Here is a 22,277-nt window from a genome sequence, read left to right as displayed (position 1 = left end):
CCATTTCGAAACACTGCTGCAGCTATGCTACCTGTCTGAAGAAACGCAAAATTGACACACGCACTCCTGACAATTCAAATAATGTACAGTGGTGCCTCTACCTAAGAACGCCTCTACTTGCGAACTTTTCTAGATAAGAACTGGGTGTTCAAGAATTTTTTGCCTCGAGAACCATTTTTCAGTTACATACCCGAGCCTCCAAAACTGTAGCCGGAAAAGGCAGGGAGAAGCCTCCGTGGGGCCTCTGTGGGAATCTCCTGGGAAGAAACAGGGCCGGAAAAGGCGGGGAGATGCCTCCATGGAGCCTCTCTAGGAATCTCCTGGCAGGACATAGGGCCAGAAAAGGCAAGGAGAAGCCTCTGTGGGGCCTCTCTAGGAATCTCCTGGCAGCAAATAGGGCCAGAAAAGGCAAGGAGAAGCCTCCGTGGGGCCTCTCTAGGAAACTCCTGGCAGGAAACAGGGCCTCCACCTTCCCTGTGCTTTCCTCAATCGCATGCATTATTTGCTTTTACATTGATTCCTATGGGAAAAAATGCTTCTTCTTACAAACTTTTCTACTTAAGAACCTGGTGACGGAATGAATTAAGTTCATAAGTAGAGGTACCACTGTCTACCTAAAGTTTCGCAGTTGTACCTTTACTGTAGCTCGAGGGGAAAAATGTGGTGCATTACTTTCCGGGCGACCCTCTTATCTGCTAATGCAAGCAGAAATTAAAGGAATTCGCTTTAGTGGATCTGACAATGAAGAGTCAGAATTCCACAACTGCCCTTCTTCTATCGATTGGCTGTTTCTCGGGTTGCCTTCTCTTTCTCTTTCTCCCTGTCCATCCGAGGCCGGTTTGAAGTCCACCCCAGCTGTGGGAAGCATCGATTGCTTCTGCCAGCCACGGCAAGCCGGGATTGCCGCCAAACAAGCGGAGTCATTTATTGACAAAGAGCGACCAGCAGATGATGCTGTGAGTGTGTGGCTCTCCTCTCCTCTCCCTGCTTCCCGCGATGATGCACTGCTGATAGCAGCTGTCAAAAGTATTCGGCTCATGGAAACAAGGAAGGTGGGCAGAAGGCTACAAATCCACGTCTCCTGCCATGAAGACTTACCTCCCTCGGCAGCATAGCTGCTGCCGCGAATCCGAGGGGATGGAGCCTGCCAGAGGAATGCCTACTTTATCCAGAAGTACCTCCAGTTGGCAGGGAAATGCCCTGGGGCATTGCGGGTATCATCAGCACCACGGCCCGGCGTTAACACCGACAGCTTCGGGACCTCCGTGTCCGACATCGTGCCAAACCAAGGTTAGATGTCAACCGACATGGGACAATGCGCAACGGAACGCCAGGAAGACCTTGGCCAAAGTAAAGGGGATGAGCAGAGGTAGAAGCCTGGATTGCCCCTGTGCCCACAACTGGCACGAACCTGTACAGGTGAGCCTTTTTTGTTGACTAGGATGGATAGACGCACCAAATCGAGCCAGGCAAAATCAATCAGCCGTCACTTTAGAAACATAGAAGATTGATGGCAGAAAAAGACCTCATGATCCACCTAGTCTGCCCTTATACTATTTTCTGTATTTTATCTTAGCATGGATCTATGTTTATCCCAGGCATGTTTAAATTCAGTGACTGTGGATTTAACAACCACGTCTGCTGGAAGTTTCTTCCAAGCATCTACGACTCTTTCGGTAAAATAATATTTTCTCACGCTACTTCTGATCTTTCCCCCAAGTAACCCTAGATTGTGCCCCCTTGTTCTTGTGTTCACTTTCCTGTTAAAAACACTTCCCTCCTGAACCTTATTTAACCCTTTAACATATTTAAATGTTTTGATCATGTCCCCCCTTTTCCCTTCTGTCCTCCAGACTATACAGATTGAGTTCATGAAGTCTTTCCTGATATGTTTTAGGCTTAAGACCTTCCACCATTTATGTAGCCTGTCTTTGGACCCGTTCAATTTTATCTTTTGGTAGGTGAGGTCTCCAGAACTGGACACAGTCTTCCAAATGTGTTCTTAGGAAAGATCGAAGTTCTTAAATCTGGCAGTACATTTTATGAAAGCCCAAAGGGCTGTCCAGTGTGAGGAAGGGACGTTTTTGCAAGGGATTTTAATGTGCTTTCTTTATAGTTTAATGCCCTTTGCCCTGGCTTTGTTACATTGAACAGTGTGTTAACATTACTTCGTTGTCGTGTTGGGAAATGATTATCTCTGAAAGCAGCTAAAATGATTCAGAACAGGAAGACGAAAGACAGAGCGACTGAAATATAATTTTAAAAGAGGAATATCTGCAACAATCAAAAATATCTAGTTTGAAATAAGATGTTTATTTTGCTTGTCTTCTACATGCAGCATGTATGATGAATTTGTTGTGGTCTGAAGTTTTGAAAATGACTCTCCTGACACCGTTATTTCATAATAATAGAAACAGAAACTTAGAAGACTGACGGCAGAAAAAAACCTCATGGTCCATCTAGTCTGCCCTTATACTATTTTCTGTATTTTATCTTACAATGGATCTATGTTTATCCCAGGCATGTTTAAATTCAGTTACTGTGGATTTACCCACCACCTCTGCTGGAAGTTTGTTCCAAGGATCTACTACTCTTTCAGTAAAATAATATTTTCTCATGTTGCTTTTGATCTTTCCCCCAACTAACTTCAGATTGTGTCCCCTTGTTCTTGTGTTCACTTTCCTATTAAAAACACTTCCCTCCTGAACATTATTTAACCCTTTAACATATTTAAATGTTTCGATCATGTCCCCCCTTTTACTTCTGTCCTCCAGACTATACAGATTGAGTTCATTTGGATGTGGTTATGCTAAGAATCCACATACAAGAGATATCTCAGTAATGCAAAAAATTAAATCAACAGGGATTTCTAATAATATTGAGAGATAACTATAATTGTTTCTCTTCTATAAAGATCCAGAAATCAGAATCTGGGTTTTTTTTTTCATTTGCTTATGAGTTAAACGTTTGCTCAAAAAACCCTGATTTTACTGAAATGTGAAGGAGAAGAAAGAAAAACAGAAACAATGTTAAATCTGTAAACCAAAAAATTAGTTGTAAGGGAGAACATGGTGTAAATAAATGTTTTCTTTAATCTGAGTGGGGTTTTTTTTAATTTAAAAGGAAGAATAAAGCATTTAAAGTTAAATTTCAGTATAGAAGTGGTATAAATTTTAGCAAGAAAGATTGGAACAGAATTTCTCAACTACTATCTCAATTACTTATCGAAGTAGATTCTTCAGTTTCAGCAACGTGGTAAGCGGGACCCCGTATATATGTCCCCCCCCCCAGGTAGTTTTATTTAATAGGCATGTGTGTCTGTGGTGGGTTGTAAATAACTTTGCTAACAGTTTGCATGCTCATGTGCACAACTAATGATGGGCTGTTCGAATTACCTGCTACCGGGCCTCCCTCGGAGGCCGTTAGCAGGTTGATCTCTGATCTCTGGCGGGCCCTGGATGATCTCTGGCGGGCCCTGGATGATCTCTGGCGGGCCCGGACAGGGGTTTATCCTCTGTCCTGGTGCTTCTTGACCTCTCAGTGGCTTTCGATACCATCGACCATGGTATCCGTCTGTGCTGGCTGGAGTGGTTGGGAGTGGGGGGCACTGTCCTTCAGTGGTTCCCCTCCTACCCCTCTGGCTGGGGTAGGTTGTTAGTGGGGGGTCAGAGGTCGACCTCTAGGTTTCTCCCTCAAGGGTCAGTCCTCTCCCCCCTGCTATTTAACCGCTGGGCGAGATCATCCAGGGCCATGGGGTGAGGTATCATCAGTACGCTGATGATACCCAGCTGTACATCTCCACCCCATGTCCAGTCAACGAAGCAGTGGAAATGATGTGCCCGTGCCTGGAGGTTGTTAGGGTCTGGATGGGTGTCAACAGGCTCAAACTCAACCCTGACAAGACAGAGTGACTGTGGATTTCATTACCCCTGGGGGGAGGAATTACTGACCCCCTCAGAGAGGGTCCGCAACTTGGGTATCCTCGATCCACAGCTAACATTAGAGCACCATCTTTCAGCTGTGGCTAGGAGAGTGTTTGCCCAGGTTCGCCTGGTGTACCAGTTGCGGCCCTACTTGGACAGGGAGTCACTGCTTACAGTCACTCATGCCCTCATCACCTCGAGGTTCAACTACTGCAAAACTCTCTATGTGGGGCTACCTTTGAAAAGTGTTTGGAAACTTCAGATCGTGCAGAACGCGGCTGCGAGAGCCATTGTGGGGCTTTCCTAGATATGCCCATGTCTTGTCAACACTCCGTGGCTTGCATTGGTTTCTGGTCACAATTCAAAGTGTTGGTTATGATCTTTAAAGCCCTTCATGGCATCGGACCAGAATATCTCCAGGACCGCCTTCTGCATCACGAATCCCAGCGACCGATTAGGTCCCACAGAGATGGCCTTCTACAGGTCCCGTTGACCAAACAATTCCGTCTGTCAGGACCTAGGGGAAGATCATCCGGGATTTTCCTACCGGAGCCGTGCCCCTGGCCCATCAGCTGCTGCCCACCACTGTACTGCGACGCTTCTGCACATGTGCGGAAGTCTTCCGGCTGGGTAGGCGGAGCCTCCCGCCTCCAGCACCAACTAGTCCAAATTGAGAATAACCCATTGCTGATATGGGTGTCATCCCTCCCCTCTTCGTCTATTTTTCTCTCTTTGTCCTTCCTCTCTTTTAAGCCAACTCTATTACACACCGTTTATACACAGTCTTTTGACTTCTCCGGCAAGATCGTTCTTGGCTGTATGATTCCTTCCGTATTCCCTCGGTATTGGGTTCTGTTTGGTGTACACTTCAATGATACATAATTGAAGATGACAGCAAGGATGGCTGATAAATGGCCATTAGTGCTCCATTTAGGAGCTTTTCTGGCTGAACGTATTCGTGAATTAAAAGGAGAAGAAAGCCATGGCGCCTCAGGCTACAGAGCTAGAAATCTAGTGATTCCCAGCCCCCTTAAAAATTACTTTTATTTTGCTCGTGTGGGTGAGTGTTTATCAGAGGTGGGATTTCCCTACCAGTTTGCCCATATTGAGAAAGACTATTATTATTATTATTGTTGTTGTTGTTGTTGTTGTTATTATTATTATTATTATTATTATTATTATTATTATTTATTGGATTTGTATGCCGCCCCTCTCCGCAGACTCGGGGCGGCTAACAACAACGATAAAAAACAGCATGTACAATCCAATTAATAAGACAACTAAAAACCCTTATTATAAAAACCAAACATACACACAAACATACCATGCATAACTTGTAATGGCCTAAGGAATATCTTAACTCCCCCATGCCTGGCGATAAAGGTGGGTCTTGAGTAATTTGCGAAAGACAAGGAGGGTGGGGGCCGTTCTAATTTCTGGGGAGAGTGGATTCCAGAGGTCCGGGGCCACCACAGAGAAGGCTCTTCCCTTGGGGCCCACCAAACGACATTGTTTGGTCGACGGGACCTGGAGAAGGCCAACTCTGTGGGACCTTATCAGCCCCTGGGATTCGTGCGGTAGAAGGCGGTTCTGGATGTATTCTGGCCCAATGCCATGTTGTTGTTGTTGTTGTTGTTGTTGTTGTTGTTGTTGTTGTTGTTATTATTATTATTATTATTATTATTATTATTTAGATTTGTATGCTGCCCTTCTTCGAAAACTCGGGGTGGCTCACAGAATAAATATAGAAACAAAGTGTAGAAAACAAATCTAATACATTAAAAAAAACCTACAGCTTAAAACCCTATATATTACTCAATATGCATCATATTTATTGGTCAGGGGGACAAGATCTAATTAGAATGTGATTTGCTTTTACGTACTTCTCCTTTTTCTGTATAAGGGCATATTATCAATTATAACTTGTTATTGGCCAACTGATGACACGCCTTGGTCATCCCAGCTCTGCGTAAGATATAAGTCTTGGTGGATAATCAACTAAACATGAGCCAGCAATGTGCAGCAGCGGCCAAAAAAGCCAACACTATCCTAAGCTGCATCAACAGGGAAATACACTCAAAGACCAGGGAAGAATTAACACCACTCTACTACGCCCTGGTCAGAGCACATCTGGAGTACTGCATCCAGTTCTGGTCATCACACTTCAAAAGAGACATTGAAACTCTGGAGAAGGTGCAGAAAAGAGCAACCAAAATGATTAGGGGACTTGAAACAAAGACTTACGAAGAGAGATTGCAGGAATGGGCATGGATAGCCTAGAGAAAAGGAGGGCCAGAGGGGACATGATAGCAGTCTACAGGTACTTGAGGGGTTGCCACAGAGAGGAGGGGGTCACATTATTTTCCAGGGCACCAGAGGGCCGGACGAGAAACAACGGTTGGAAGCTGACCAAGGAGAGATTCAACCTGGAAATAAGAAAGAACGTCCTGATGGTCAGAGCGATAAGCCAGTGGAACAGCCTGCCTGTGGAGGTTGTGAACTGCCCAACTCTGGACACTTTGAAGAGGAGACTGACTGCCATTTGGTTGGGATGCTGTAGGGCAGTGTTTCCCAACCTTGGCAACTTGAAGATATTTGGACTTCAACTCCCAGAATTCCCCAGCCAGCAAATGCTGGCTGGGGAATTCTGGGAGTTGAAGTCCAAATATCTTCAAATTGCCAAGGTTGGGAAACACTGCTGTAGGGTTTCCTGCTCAGGCAGGGGGGTGGACTTGATGACCTACATGGTCCCTTTCAACTCTAACAATCAATCAATCAATCATTGATTGATTGATTGTTAGAGTTGAAAGGGACCATGTAGGTCATCAAGTCCACCCCCCTGCCTGAGCAGGAAACCCTACAGCAGTGTTTCCCAACCTTGCTATCAATATCAAGTGCCTGAATTACTAACAATCCAAACAAATTGGCTTAAATAAGAATCCCAGGAATTCAAGGTAGGCTGGATTTAGATTTCTTGTAAGGACAAAGGGATTTGGGACTAATGCACTTGACCCTTCTTCGTACATCTCCTACATCTACAGTATCTATATATCCTGTCTGTCTGCCTGTCTAGCTATCTAAACCTATTCATCTTTATCTATCTTCTATCATCTATGATTTCCATCCATCATCTGTAGCTTTATCTAAACCAGTGGTTCTCAACCTGGGGGTCGGGACCTTTTTGAGGGTCGAACGACCATTTCACAGGGGTCGTCTAAGAAGGCCATGGGACAAGACAAATTTCCCATGGTGTTAGGAACTAAAGCTTCCATTCTGGCGCCTTGGAACATATTTTTACAATCCGAACAATCAGGCGTTTACAGTGGGGGGTGTCCCTCTGACCTTCCTGCCAATCAGCTGAAAGCTCTGTTGGGAGAATTGGCGCTAGACTTATGGTTGGGGGTCACCACAACATGAGGAACTGTATGAATGGGTCACGGCATTAGAAAGGTTGAGAACCACTAATCTAAACCTATTCATATTTATCTACCTTCATCTATCATTTCCATCCATCGACCACTTCTATCTGCTAACTTCTGAAAACTAAGTCACCCTTACAGTAGAATCAAGAACCCCTACATATTTACAGTGGTACCTTGACATACGAGTTTAATTCGTTCCAGACCCGAGCTCGTAAGTCGATCAACTCGTATCTCGAACGAATTTTCCCCATATGAATTAATGTAAGTAATTCTAATTGGTTCCAGCCCTCAAAAAAGTCCCAAAGTTAGTCTAAATTATGAAAAAAGACATGTTTTTAATTAATAAATGTACATGCAACACGTATAAATGAACAATAAAGTAAATAATTAAAAGAGAATGTACAAAATTCAATAAGAAAATGTATAAAACACGGTACAGTAACCTTTCCTTGGCGACAGACAAGTGCGGCTGTAAAAATATACACTTTCTTAACTTGTAAACTTTCTTAAACTTTAAAATTTCTTAACTTTAAACTTAAGTTATGCTCTAAACACTGATATGACCGAGACGAGATTTTGCTTTCCACGCCGAGATAACCGGAAGCAAGGAGATTCTTGCACCAACTAACGGAAGCTCGGCTCGTATCCCAAATTTGAGCTCGGGTGTCGAACAGAAATTTCGCTCGCGTCGCGGCTTGTAACTTGGAATACTTGCATGTGGAGCAGTTCGTATCTAGAGGTACCACTGTATCTGTCTATGTTTATTTTATTCATTTATTTATTTTTTTGTCATACAAGTATAGTATTGTAGTATGTATTAACATAACTTAAGTATAAAGTAGAGATATAAAAGACAGTAGGACAGGGACATTAGGCACATAAGTGCACTTATGCACTCCCCTTACAGACCTCTTAGAAAAGGGGAGAGGTCTATTGTAGATAATGTAAGGTTGAGGATTTTGGGATTGGGGGAAGAAACAACAGATTGAGGTATTGAGTTCCAGGCGTTGACCACTCTACTGCTGAAATCGTATTTTCTGCAAGTCTAGTTTGGAGAGATTTACATTTAGTTTGTATCTATTGCGTGATCCTGTGTTGTTGTTGTTAAAGGTGAAATAGTCTCTAACCGGGACGGTATGATTTTATGAACAACAGTTAAATCTGTGTCTTTCCCTCCCTTTTCCCTTTCTCAATTTCTCTCTGGGATGAGGAATTTATCCATAGTTGTAAATGTTTTAGAATTGCTCAGAGGAGCAGCTTGGTAAATTAAAATAAATCCCTCCATGTTAGCATTTCTTAGGCTGCGGTACCCAAAAGAGTCATTATGCACTGGAACGGAAGACCTATCAATTGTCTCCATTGTGCATCCGACGCCCGCCATTCGCTTTCTGAAGTGTGTACAAGATCAACCAGCTGCTCCGCTATTCAAACAGAGGAGGAACTGAATCAGCGTATTTTTTTAAAAAAATAATATTTCCTGTACAGATTTCTTCTCTATTCCAACTTGATTGATGCTATTGTTTCCTTTTGAGGGGGAAAAAAAAATATCCAGCAATTTTCAAGGAGCTTTCATCTTGAAAGTCTGGAGTGATGAAGCTCCTACAACTTCCGAAGGCAACTTCTGTTCCATAGGTTTATTTTTATTTTATTTATTTATTTTGTCCAATAAACAATGAGACTTTTAGTGGGTATATTTATTTATTTATTTATTTATTTATTTATTTATTTACTTACTTACTTACTTACTTACTTACTTACTTACTTACTTACTTACTTACTTACTTACTTACTTACTTACTTACTTACTTATTAATTATTAGAGTTGAAAGGGACCTTACAGGTCATCAAGTCCAACCCCCTGCCTGAGTAGGAAATCCTACATCACCCCAGCCATGGCAGTCCAATCTCCTCTTGAAAGTGTCCAAAGTTGGGGAGTCCACAACCTCCGCTGGCAGGCAGTTCCACTGGTTGATCGCTCTCACTGTCAGGAAATTCTTTCTTATCTCCAGGTTGAATCTTTCCTTGGTCAGTTTCCAACCGTTGTTCCTCGTCCGGCCCTCTGGTGCCCGGGAAAACAGTGTGTCCCCCTCCTCTCTGTGGCAACCCCTCAAGTACCTGTATACAGCTATCATGTCCCCACTAGCCCTTTTTTTTACTAGACTATCCATGCCCAGTTCCAACAATCTTTCCTCGTATGACCTGGTCTCTAGTCCCTTTATCATTTTGGTTGCTCTTTTCTGCACCTTCTCTAGAGTCTCTATATCTTTTTTGAAGTGTGGTCACCAGAACTGCATGCAATACTCCAGGTGCGGTCTGACCAGGGCCTTATAGAGTGCTATTATTACCTCTCTGGTCTTGGAGTGTATCCCCCTGTTCATGCAGCTTAGGATTGTGTTGGCTTTTTTAGCCGCTGCTGCACATTGCTGGCCCATGTTTAGCTGGTTATCCACTAAGACTCCAAGATCCCTTTCACAGTCACTCATGGTGAGTGTGGTTTCGCCTAATTTGTATGCAGTATATATATATATACAGTATATATATATACTGTATATACACATAGTAAAATACATGATGAAAGTTATAGAGGAGATACTCATAGTAAAATATTTATTTATTTATTTTGTCCAATGCACAATACATATTGAAGAGAATAGGCATGAAGTATTATATATAAAGAGAAGATATAAAAATAGAGGAGAAGATATATGAAGGAAGAAAAGATATATGATATATGAGATAAGGAGGGACAATTGGACAGGGGACGAAAGGCAGGCTAGTGCACTTATGTACGCCCCTTACTGACCTCTTATGAACCTGGAGAGGTCAATCGTGGATAGTCTAAGGGAGAAATGTTGGGGGCTAGGGGTTGACACTACTGAGTCCGGTAATGAGTTCCACGCTTTAACAGCTTGATTGCTAAAGTCATATTTTTTACAGTCAAGCTTGGAGCGATTAATATTAAGTTTGAATTTGTTGCGTGCTCTTGTGTTGTTGCTGTTGAAGCTGAAGTAGTCATTGACAGGCAGGACGTTGCAGCATATGATTTTGTGGCAATACTCAGATCGTGTTTTAGGCATCGTAGTTCTAAGCTTTCTAGACCTAGGATATATCTAAGACCTAGATATATCTAATATATCTAAGAAGGAATAGAGAAGAAGATATAGTAATAGAACATATCAATGAAAGAATAGAAGAAGAGATATAGGAATGGAAGAAAGGTGTAGGAGATATAGGAGAGCAATAGGACAGGGGACGGAAGGCACTCTAGTGCACTTGTACTCGCCCCTTACTGACCTCTTAGGAATCTGGATAGGTCAACCGTAGATAATCCAAGGGTAAAGTGTTGGGGGTTTGGGGATGACACTATGGAGTCCAGTAAGGAGTTCCACTCTTCGACAACTCAAGTTTGGAGCGGTTAATATTAAGTTTAAATCTGTTGTGTGCTCTTGTTGATGGTTCTCGCTGTCAGAAAATTTATCTTTATTTCTAGGTTGAATCTCTCCTTGTTCGGTTTGGACTGAATCTGTCAGGAATGGTGTAGGGTCTCCTGCTTGGGGGTGGGGTGGGGGATGACCTACCAAGGTCCCTTTCTACACTGTTAATCTGTTAAATCTTTTACCCGTGTCCAAATACAGAGGGCCAAAGGGCATTCACCGAATCCATCGATCTGTCAAAACTGAATAGAAACTCCTGCACTTGGGGGAATTCTATTCAGGAATCTATATACTGTACATTTATGAAAATTGCATAACTGTAGAGAGAAACTGTTGTTGTTGTTATTATTTATTATTATTATTATTATTATTATTATTATTACTATTACTACTACTGTTTTTTACTATTACTATTACTATTACTATCACTATCACTATCACTTTCACTATCACCAGTGTTCCCTCTAATTTTTTGGGGGGGTGGGCGGAAAAGTATAGTGTCTGAGCGGCAGTCCCTTCGGGACTGGGCGGCACAGAAATAATAAATAAACAAACAAACAAACAAACAAACAAACAAATAAAAAACCCACCCTGTTTTCACTCAGAGAATTTCAAAATAAAATACTGTACTGTGCTTCTAAAACAGTGAGCTCATAATAGGGCAACTCTATCAATATCAAAATGCCACTTAAATAGTTGAGCTAGTTTCAAACTAGATTTTGATTTTCTTTCTCTCTTCCTTACTCCCATTATTTTTCTTTCTCTTTTCCTTCCTCTCTTTTTTCTATCTGTTTCTCTCTCTTCCTCTCTTCCTCTCTCTCTCCTTCCCTCTCACTCTTTCCCTCTCGGCTTCTGGGCAGGTTTGGAAAACTCTGAGTTGATGATGATTTTTAAGTGAGCGATTGCTCACTGCTCAGCTTAGAGGGAACTATGACTATCACTATTACTATTATTCTGCTATAATGCTGAGTACCAAAGTATTGGATGGCATGGAAGTCAAATAAATAAATAAATAAATAAATAAATACATACATACATACATACATACATACATACATACATACATACATACATACCAACAAAACAGTAATACACAGCAAACGAGATCACTATGCTGGATTTCCTATCACAATATCACAAGTGGAACACTTCCCAAGCGTCTAGGACTGTGTGATGTATTTTCGTATGATGTACGCAGATCCAAGTACTTTTTGCAACTGACAGATTGTGATTTTGTCAATGTTTATTGTTTTAAAATTTTGGCTGAGGTCTTTTGGCACAACACCTAATATGCTGATTACTACTGGGACCACCTGTACTGGTTGTTGTTGTTGTTGTTGTTGTTGTTGTTATTATTATTATTATCATCATTATCATTATTATCATTATTAGCATCATCATTATTAGCATCATCAACAATGCAACACAGCAAACGGGATCACTATGCTGGATTTCATATTTCATCACCAGTCGGGCACTTCCCAAGCACCTAGGACTGCGTGATGTAGTGGCAAATTACGGCCTTTTGCAATTGACAGATGGAGATCTTGTCAATTCCGATGGTTTTCAAATGTCCACTGAAATCTTTTGGCACTGCGAATTTTGCTAATTTCTCTAGCTGCTTCTCCTCAATTCTGCTGTCTCCTGGGATTGTGATGTCGATGAGCCATACACTCTTTTTCTCCACAATCATAATGTCTGGTGTATTTTGTCAATTCCGATGGTGATCTTATTATTCTTATTCTTATTCTTATTCTTATTCTTATTCTTCACAAAACCAGTAATACACAGCAAATGAAAATCCTATATCGTGGATTTTGTATCACAATATCACAAGCTGAACACTTCCCAAGCGTCTAGGACTTTGTGATATATTTTTGTATGATGTCTTTGTGATATATTTTTGTATGATGTCTTTGTGATATATTTTTGTATGATGGGCACATATCCAAGTATGGTGGCTTTTTGCAACTGATCATGGTGTTATTATTATTATTATTTTGTTATTGCTATTGTCAATGTTATACTTTGAATTTGGCAAAACAATACAAAGTGTTTAGAGGAATTTATATTACTAATTAGAAGGACATATTTTCTGTCAAATCTGTTCTTCCTTTTCGCGCTCTCTCTTCTGTTTCACCGGTAGTGGTACGTTCTCTTGCCGAGTAAGGAAGTGCTTTAAGAGTAGGTGGTGGTAGACAAATTGCTAAATATCACAGATCTTTTTCTTCTTTATTCTTCCATATCCATTAATAGCAACTTTTGTAAAGGACAGTGAGATCTTAGCAGCAAATGTATTATTATCTATTATTTAAATATCTATTATTCTTTACATAATAAGTGTAATGAGTAAACAACAATTTGATCCTTTATTTTATATGTGTGGGCATCTCATGGGGACTATTTATTCCTGACATCCACAAAGTATTCAGACCTCTGTTTATTTCTGGAAGCTTTTCTAGAGGGAGACCTAGATTCTCTGGATGAAACATCCTTTTGTGTAATTTGATCTGGAAGGTCTGCACCCCAGAGAGCCCGTAGTGGGTCCAATTCTTCCTCTACTGCTTCTCTAAGGTCATGACTTTATAAATTGAATGGTGTTTACAATGACTGCTCCACCATATGCCATCTGTGATCTGCCGGTGGCGATCTGTGCACTGGCCAGCTCATGTCAGATGTTCAACCAGCATCCTTGGAAGTCTGAGAGAAGGAAGGCTAGAGAGTCAAGTCTTTTGGCGGGGGGGGGGGAGAGATTCTGCTTTGTGATAGGCCCACTCCAGATTGATTCTCTCTCTCTCTCTTCTGTCATCTATCACCATCTCTCTCACCGTCTCTCTCCTTACCTACCTACCTATCTACCTAATATCTATCTATCTATCTATCTATCTATCTATCTATCTATCTATCATCTATCTATCTATCTATCTATCTATCTATCTTTCTTTCTATCTATCTATCATCTATCTATCTATCTACCATCTATCTATCTATCTATCTATCTATCTATCTATCTATCTATCTATCTATCATCTATCTATCTATCTATCTATCATCTATCTATCTATCTATCTATCTATCTATCTATCTATCATCTATCTATCTATCTATCTATCTATCTATCTTTCTTTCTATCTATCTATCATCTATCTATCTATCTACCATCTATCTATCTATCTATCTATCTATCTATCTATCTATCTATCTATCTATCTATCTATCATCTATCTATCTATCTACCATCTATCTCATCTCTCTCTGTGTATCTACCTACCTCCCTACCTATCATTTCTCTCTTTCTACCTACCTACCTGCCTGTCTGCCTGCCTATCTATTTATTTATCTATCTATCTATCTATCTATCTATCTATCTATCTATCTATCTATCTATCTATCTATCTTTCTTTCTTTCTATCTATCTATCTATCTATCTTTCTTTCTTTCTATCTATCTATCTTTCTTTCTATCTATCTATCTATCTATCTATCTATCTATCTTTCTTTCTTTCTATCTATCTATCTTTCTATCTATCTATCTATCTATCTATCTATCTATCTATCTATCTATCATCTCTCTCCCCATCTCTATTTAACTCTCTCTCTCTCTCTCTCCTCTGTCTGTCTACCTACCTACCTACCTACCTATCATCTCTCTCTTTCTACCTACCTACCTGCCTACTTACCTACCTGCCTGCCTGTCTGCCTGCCTATCTATCTATCTATCTATCTATCTATCTATCTATCTATCTATCTATCTATCTATAATCTCTCTCCCCATCTCTATTTACCTCTCTCTCTCTTTGTCTCCTCTGTCTGTCTACCTACCTACCTACCTACCTACCTACCTATCATCTCTCTCTTTCTACCTACCCACCTGCCTACTTACCTACCTACCTATCTATCTATCTATCTATCTATCTATCTATCTATCTCCTCTCTCCCCATCTCTCTCTATTTACCTCTCTCTCTCTCTCTCCTCTGCCTGCCTGCCTGCCTACCTGCCTATCAATCTATCTATCTATCTATCTATCTATCTATCTATCTATCTATCTATCTATCTATCTACCTACCATGTATCTCCATCTCTCTCTCTTTTTCTACCTACCTACCTACCTATCCTTCTTTTTACCTGTCTACCTAGCTATCATCTCTCTCTATTTACTTACCTACCAACCTATCTATCTATCTATCTATCTATCTATCTATCTATCTACCTACCTACCTACCTACCTACCTACCTACCTACCTATCATCTGTCTATATCAGATTTTTATGTCTGTCTATCTGTGTCTGTCTGTCTCTCTCTCTCTTTCTCTCCGTCTGTCCATCTATCTCTACTTCTATCATCTCTATCATCTCCAACCCCCTGCTCAGGCTGGAAATCCTATACCATTTCAGACAATGTTTTTGGTTTTCTGTGTTACACCTATATTTCATTCCTCGACCCTTTGGAGACTAATCTTAGCTGCATGCCTTCCTGTGGGGCCTCTTTGTTCTCTGTTTGACATTCCCAGCTATTGACATTTAGCTGATTAGGACTCTGAACTCAACTCTGGGCCTTCCAGGTGTTGCCAAGATGAGCAGCAAAGCTAATGCTGAGAGATTCGGCCTGTCTGATCAGTGCTAGGGTGAGACACTGGTGGGAGAACTGAACAAGTTGCATTGCGATGTTTGTGGGGATAGTGTGATACACACAGGAGTGGCCATGCCCACCCCCAGTTTAGTGAAGGCAGGAAAAGTTGCAATAGAAACTTAGAAGATTGACGGCAGAGAAAGACCTCATGGTCCATCTAGTCTGCCCTTATACTATTTTCTGTATTTTATCTTAGGATGGATCTATGTTTATCCCAGGCATGTTTAAATTCAGTTCCTGTGGATTTATCTACCACGTCTGCTGGAAGTTTGTTCCAAGTATCTACTACTCTTTCAGTAAAATAATATTTTTTCAGGCTGCTTCTGATCTTTGCCCCAACTAACCTCAGATTGTGTCCCCTTGTTCTTGTGTTCACTTTCCTATTAAAAACACTTCCCTCCTGAACTTTATTTAACCCTTTCACATATTTAAATGTTTTGATCATATCATACCACATCTCAGACATCAACACCCTTGAAAATGTCCAAAGATATTTCACCAGAAGAGCTCTTCACTCCTCCACTCGAAACAGAATATCCTACGAAAATAGACTAACAATCCTGGGCCTAGAAAGCCTAGAACTACGACGCCTAAAACACGATTTGAGTATTAACCACAAGATCATATACTGCAACGTCCTACCGGTCAATGACTACTTCAGCTTCAACCGCAACAACACAAGAGCATGCAACAGATTCAAACTTAATACGAACCGCTCCAAACTTGACTGTAAAAAATATGATTTCAACAATCGAGTTATCGAAGCATGGAACTCATTACCGGACTCAATTGTGTCAACCCCTATCCCCCAACATTTCTCTCTTAGACTCTCCACGATTGACCTCTCCAGGTTCCTAAGAGGCCAGTAAGGGGCGTACATAAGTGCACTGGTGTGCCTTTCGTCCCCTGTCCAATTGTCTTTCCTTTCTCTCACTTATCATATATATTTTCTTTCTTTCATATATCCTCTCCTCTAAGTTCACTTTTACCCTTATATATATTACTACATGTCTATTTTTCTTCCTATGTATTTGTGTATTGGACAAATGAATAAATAAAATAAATAAATATCATATCAAATCAGTGAAAATCGCTAAAATCTCACTCTTGCGTGCGCCCTCATGTGAGATTTCACTTCCTGCTGATGTGCAGAAGACAAATCATGCACCGATATGCACGTGGCCACGACAGCTTTGGAGGGCGCACCAGTAACACCAAAGGCGGCAGTCCTTCACTGATAAGAACCTTTGTCACAACCATAATTCATTCCATAACTTTGGTCACAAACCAATTTGGTTGTGACCCGAACTTTCACTGAAAGAGTAGTAGATCCTTGGAACAAACTTCCAGCAGACGTGGTAGATAAATCCACAGTAACTGAATTTAAACATGCCTGGGATAAACATATATCCATCCTAAGATAAAATACAGAAAATAGTATAAGGGCAGACTAGATGGACCATGAGGTCTTTTTCTGCCGTCAGACTTCTATGTTTCTATGTTTCTAACCTAATTTTGAAAATTTGGCACTTACAAAAAAAAAAAATGATGTAAAAGAGGAAATTGGCTGTGGGGGAAAAAAACCTGAATTTTTTGCTTGGAACCCAATTTGATTGTGGTCAGAAGCATTCACAACTAAAGATTCTACTGTAGCTATTTCTGATTTTGTTATTTATTTATTTATTTATTTATTTATTTATTTATTTATTTATTTATTTATTTATTAATTAATCAGATTTGTATGCCGCCCCTCTCCGCAGACTCGGGGCTGCTAACAGCAATAATAATACAATGTAAACAGATCTAATATTTAAGTTAATTTAAAACCCCAATTTAGAAACCAATCATACATACTAGCGTACCATGCATACATTTTATAAGCCTAGGGGGAGGGAAAGTCTCAATTCCCCCATGCCTGACGACAGAGGTGGGTTTTAAGGAGCTTACGAAAGGCTAGGAGGGTGGGGGCAACTCTGATATCTGGGGGGAAATGGTTCCAAAGGGTCGGGGCAGCCACAGAGAAGGCTCTTCCTCTGGGTCCCGCCAAACGACATTGTTTAGTTGACGGGACCCGGAGAAGGCCAACTCTGTGGGACCTAACTGGTCGCTGGGATTTGTGCGGCAGATGGCGGTCCCGGAGATATTCTGGTCCGGTGCCATGAAGGGCTTTATAGGTCATAACCAACACTTTGAATTGTGACCGGAAACTGATCGGCAACCAATGCAGACTGCGGAGTGTTGGTGTAACATGGGCGTATTTGGGAAAGCCCATGATAGCTCTCGCAGCTGCATTCTGCACGATCTGAAGTTTCCGAACACTTTTCAAAGGTAGCCCCAGATTTTGCATGGAACCATGTACAAATATTGCACATTTCAGCTGTGTGTAGTTCTACTCTACGGAGAGAGCGTAACAGTTAAATCGGAAATTAGTACAGCAAGAATGAGCAAAAAAACCCACTTAATAAGGGCATTCCACATGCATTATTTAGCAGATGGCTCTATAAAATATTTACTAGCAAGGTAAACACAAACGCATACAAAAACAAACAACAATCTCCAAATATATATGCAAATATACAAACAACATTTGGAGAAGTTCCTTTTTTTTAAAAAAATTGCAAACCAAGACTATCATATGGGTCCAAAGGAGAAAGTCCAGCAACAACGGACCCTGTAAGAAAGGAGTTATCTAACCTTGAAAACTCACAATTCAACACGGACAGAAAAAGCCCACCAAGAACAATCTGCCAATAGTGGATATCGACAGGGGTGTGGCAGCAGCCGGAACGGGGAGGTGGTGTCGTTCCGGCGTGCGCAGCTCTATCACCACCGGCCATGCACGTACCATACACAGAGTGGGCCTTCTCCGGGTCCCGTCAACTAAGCAATGTCATTTGGCGGGACCCAGGGGAAGAGCCTTCTCTGTGGCGGCCCCGGCCCTTTGGAACCAACTCCCCCCAGAGATTTTATTTATTTATTTATTATTTATTATTTAGATTTGTATGCCGCCCCTCTCCGCAGACTCGGGGCGGCTCACAACAGAATAAAGACAATTTATAACAAATCCAAATATAATTTAAGATATTTTAAAAACCCGATTTGATTTTTTTAAAAAACCCATTTACTAAACAAACATACATACAAACATACCATGCATAAATTGTATAAGCCCGGGGGAGATGTCTCAGTTCCCCCATGCCTGACGACAAAGGTGGGTTTTAAGGAGCTTACGAAAGGCAAGGAGAGTAGGGGCAGTTCTAATCTCTGGGGGGAGTTGGTTCCAGAGAGTCGGGGCCGCCACAGAGAAGGCTCTTCCCCTGGGGCCCGCCAACCGACATTGTTTAGTTGACGGGACCCGGAGAAGGCCCACTCTGTGGGACCTAATCGGTCGCTGGGATTTGTGCGGCAGAAGGCGGTCTCGGAGATATTCTGGTCCAGTGCCATGAAGGGCTTTAAAAGTCATAACCAACACTTTGAATTGTGACCAGAAACTGATCGGCAACCAATGCAGGCTGCGGAGTGTTGGTGAAACATGGGCATACCTAGGTAAGCCCATGACTGCTCTCGCAGCTGCATTCTGCACGATCTGAAGTTTCCGCACACTTTTCAAAGGTAGCCCCATGTAGAGAGCATTACAGTAGTCGGACCTTGAGGTGATGAGGGCATGAGTGACTGTGAGCAGTGAGTCCCGGTCCAAATAGGGCCGCAACTGGCACACCAGGCGAACCTGGGTAAACGCCCCCCTCGCCACAGCTGAAAGATGGTTTTCTAATGTGAGCTGTGGATCAAGGAGGACGCCCAAGTTGCCCCCCCCCTCACCTTTCGTAAACTTCTTAAAACCCACCTCTGCCGTCAGGCATGGGGGAACTGAGATATTCTTTCCCCCTAGGCCAATTTACGCATGGTATGTCTGTATGTATGTTTGGTTTTTATAATAAGGGTTTTTTTTAGTTATTTTAGTATTGGATTGGATTGTTACATGCTGTTTTTATCATTGTTGTTAGCCGCCCTGAGTCTACGGAGAGGGATGGCATACAAATCAAATCAAATCGAATCGAATCGAATCAAATCGAATCAAATCAAATCAAATCAAATCATAAATATATGTGTGCAACTGGTGAGATTCTGGTGAAAATCACAATTTTTTGCTTCTGCGCATGCACCTGCATAATAATAATAATAATAATAATAATAATAATAATAATAATAATAATGTATTAGATTTGTATGCCGCCCTTCTCCGAGGATGAGAGCTTTCTTCACAAACGTGTTTTTAGCAAGAGAAGGGGGAGAAAAAAAGATTGGGCCATCTGAGAGACTTGATTTTGGCATGTTGAAAAATGTACTGGGGATAAATAAATGGTCGAAGCCACAGAAATTGAGAGAAATTATGTAAATTGGATCATTAGACCTAGGCGATCAGATTCCTAGCTCATAAATAAACGTTTCCTCGGATGCTCCATTTTGGACAGTTTAAGAAGCCGATAGAATAGAGACAGATGGCTCATTTGAGAGATAAACTTATGACAAGCCCTTCTGCCTTTTCGTGGTGTTTCTCCATGAAGAGGGGGGGGGAAATTCTCCTCAGAATTTAATTATCTAAACGGCTATGAGATAGCAGGCCAGAGACTCAGAAAAACCAGGAACTGTCTCGGCCTAGGGCAGGGGTAGGCAAAGTTGGCTCTTCTATGACATGTGGACTTCAACTCCCAGAATTCCTGAGCTAGCAAGACTGCCGCCAGTCTTCTATGTTTCCGCACATGCGCAGAAGCAAAAAAAATATGGCAAAAATCACCAAAATCTCGCTTGCGCAAATGTCTTTCCACAGGTCTTTGCTTTGCTGCCCATGCGCATAAGCCAAAACTTGCATGGTGCATGCATGCATCGGGGGTGCGCAGCTGCGCATGCATCCTGAAAATCACTACCTAATGTAGTTTGTTTCTCATTTGCTTTTCCCCCCCATGTTTCTAAAAGATTATATCCAGTAGGAGAATTTTACCATTTACCCCAGAAATTCAAGTTTGCGACATTTAATCATTGTATAAATGTTGGCTCCTTGGAGTGATATAAGAACCATTTTTATTCATGATTACTATCTGAGGGGCAAATGTAATTCCAATGTGATTATCAACAAAATAAACATATTCCTTTAACTATATTCAGCATTTTGATATATGCAGGATCGACTCACCCTGAGACTGGGAGTATTTTTAATCTGTCTCATTGGCATTGCTCGTTTTTTCCACCTCACCTCAAAAGAAGCCATGGAGAAAGAGGAGGCAGGGCCGGAGAGAGAGAGAGGGAAGAGAGCGATTTGAACGGTGTACAGAAAAGAAAGCTTAGAACTACGTTGCTTTAAACCCGATCTAACCATAGCCCATAACATCATCTGCCACAACGTCCTTCCTGTCAATGACTACTTCAGCTTCAACCACAACAACACACAAGCACACAACAAATTTATTTATTTATTCATTCATTCATTCATTCATTTATTAGATTTGTATGCCGCCCCTCTCCGAAGACTCGGAGCGGTTCACAACAGGAACACAAAATACAACTCCAATGATTAAAAAGCAGAACAGTTAAAAAAGACCTTGATTAAAAAACATCCATACAACCCAAACAAACCATACATAAAACGGAGTGGCCAAGGGGAATCAATTTTAATGTAAACCTCTCTAAACTCAACTGCAGGAAATACGATTTTAGTAACTGAGTAGTTGATGCATGGAACTCACTACCTGACTCTGTAGTATCATCTCTTAACCCCCAAAACTTTACCCTTAGACTATCCTCTGTTGACCTCTCGCTATTCCTAAGAGATCAGTAAGGGGCGTGCATAAGTGCACCAGCATGCCTTCCGTCCCCTATCCTAATGTTTCTTTATATTTTTTACTACTACAGTACTACTATTATTATTATTATTATTATTATTATTATTATATCTAATATTTTTTCTTATTTTTCTTTTTACTAGTATCATGCATATAAATATTAGCATATCTTTATATACCTCCAATATGTACTTGACAAAACAAATGAAAGAAAGAAAGAATAGAAGAGAAAGAAGAGAAGAGAATGGAACAGAATAGAATAGAATAGAATAGAATAGAATAACTGAGTTGGAAAGGACCTTGGAGATCAATCCCTCTGCTCAAGCAGAAGATCCCATAACAGTGATGGCGAACCTTTTTTGGTTCATGTGCTAAAAGGGTGTGTGAGCCATTGATGGACTTCTATAGGTATGGTCAGGTATGCAGAACCAGTAGAAAAATTTTGAATTTTTTTTCTTTTTTTCCCTTCTGAGCTCTGGGTATGTTTTTCCTATCGCAATAAATGAGGTTGAATGTGTATAATTTTAGAAGCGCTGTGTGTATATGTACACATACTTTATATGTACTTCGGAGAAGGGCTAATAAATCTAATAAATAATAATAATAGTAGATAATGTATATTTTGGTGTGCCTGTGTGTAATACGTATGTACACATATGGCATATATACATAGAATTAAATAGTATATGTTGGATGTTCAGTAAGAGTAAAAATGCTTGCCATAGGTTCACCATTACTTCCTTTCAGACTGTTTGTTGTCCACGCTCTTCTTAAAAACCTCCAGTGATGGAGCACCCACAATTTCTGGTGGCAATCTGTTCCACTGATTAATTATTCTCATTATCAGAAAATTTCTCCTTCTTTCTAGGTTGCTTCTCTCCTTGATTAGTTTCCATCCATTGTTTCTTTTTCTGCTTTCCGGAGTTTTAGAGAATAGTCTGATTCCCTCTTCCTTTAAATATTGGAAGACTGGTATCATGTCACCCCTGATCCTTCTTTTCATTAAACTAGACATACCCAATTCCTGCAACT

General features: G+C 41.1%; 1 protein-coding gene across 7 annotated transcripts in view; it reads left to right on the top strand.

Annotated features, from left to right (window-relative positions):
• Positions 1–22,277, top strand: part of DLG2 (discs large MAGUK scaffold protein 2) — a 1,028,485-nt gene that overhangs the window by 734,808 nt on the left and 271,400 nt on the right. The window contains exon 1 of one of the 7 annotated variants that reach the window (XM_070749579.1): positions 1,042–1,419. The exons of the other annotated variants lie outside the window; for them this stretch is intronic. Coding sequence (XP_070605680.1) covers positions 1,087–1,419 — 333 coding nt within the window. The 5' untranslated portion in view covers positions 1,042–1,086. Of the gene's footprint in view, positions 1–1,041; positions 1,420–22,277 lie in introns of those variants that run through there. 7 annotated transcript variants of the gene reach the window in all.

This window comes from Erythrolamprus reginae, chromosome 4 (genome assembly GCF_031021105.1).
Source record: "Erythrolamprus reginae isolate rEryReg1 chromosome 4, rEryReg1.hap1, whole genome shotgun sequence".
Classification (NCBI taxonomy): Eukaryota; Metazoa; Chordata; class Lepidosauria; order Squamata; family Dipsadidae; genus Erythrolamprus; species Erythrolamprus reginae.
This window is presented reverse-complemented; position numbering and strand designations above follow the sequence as displayed.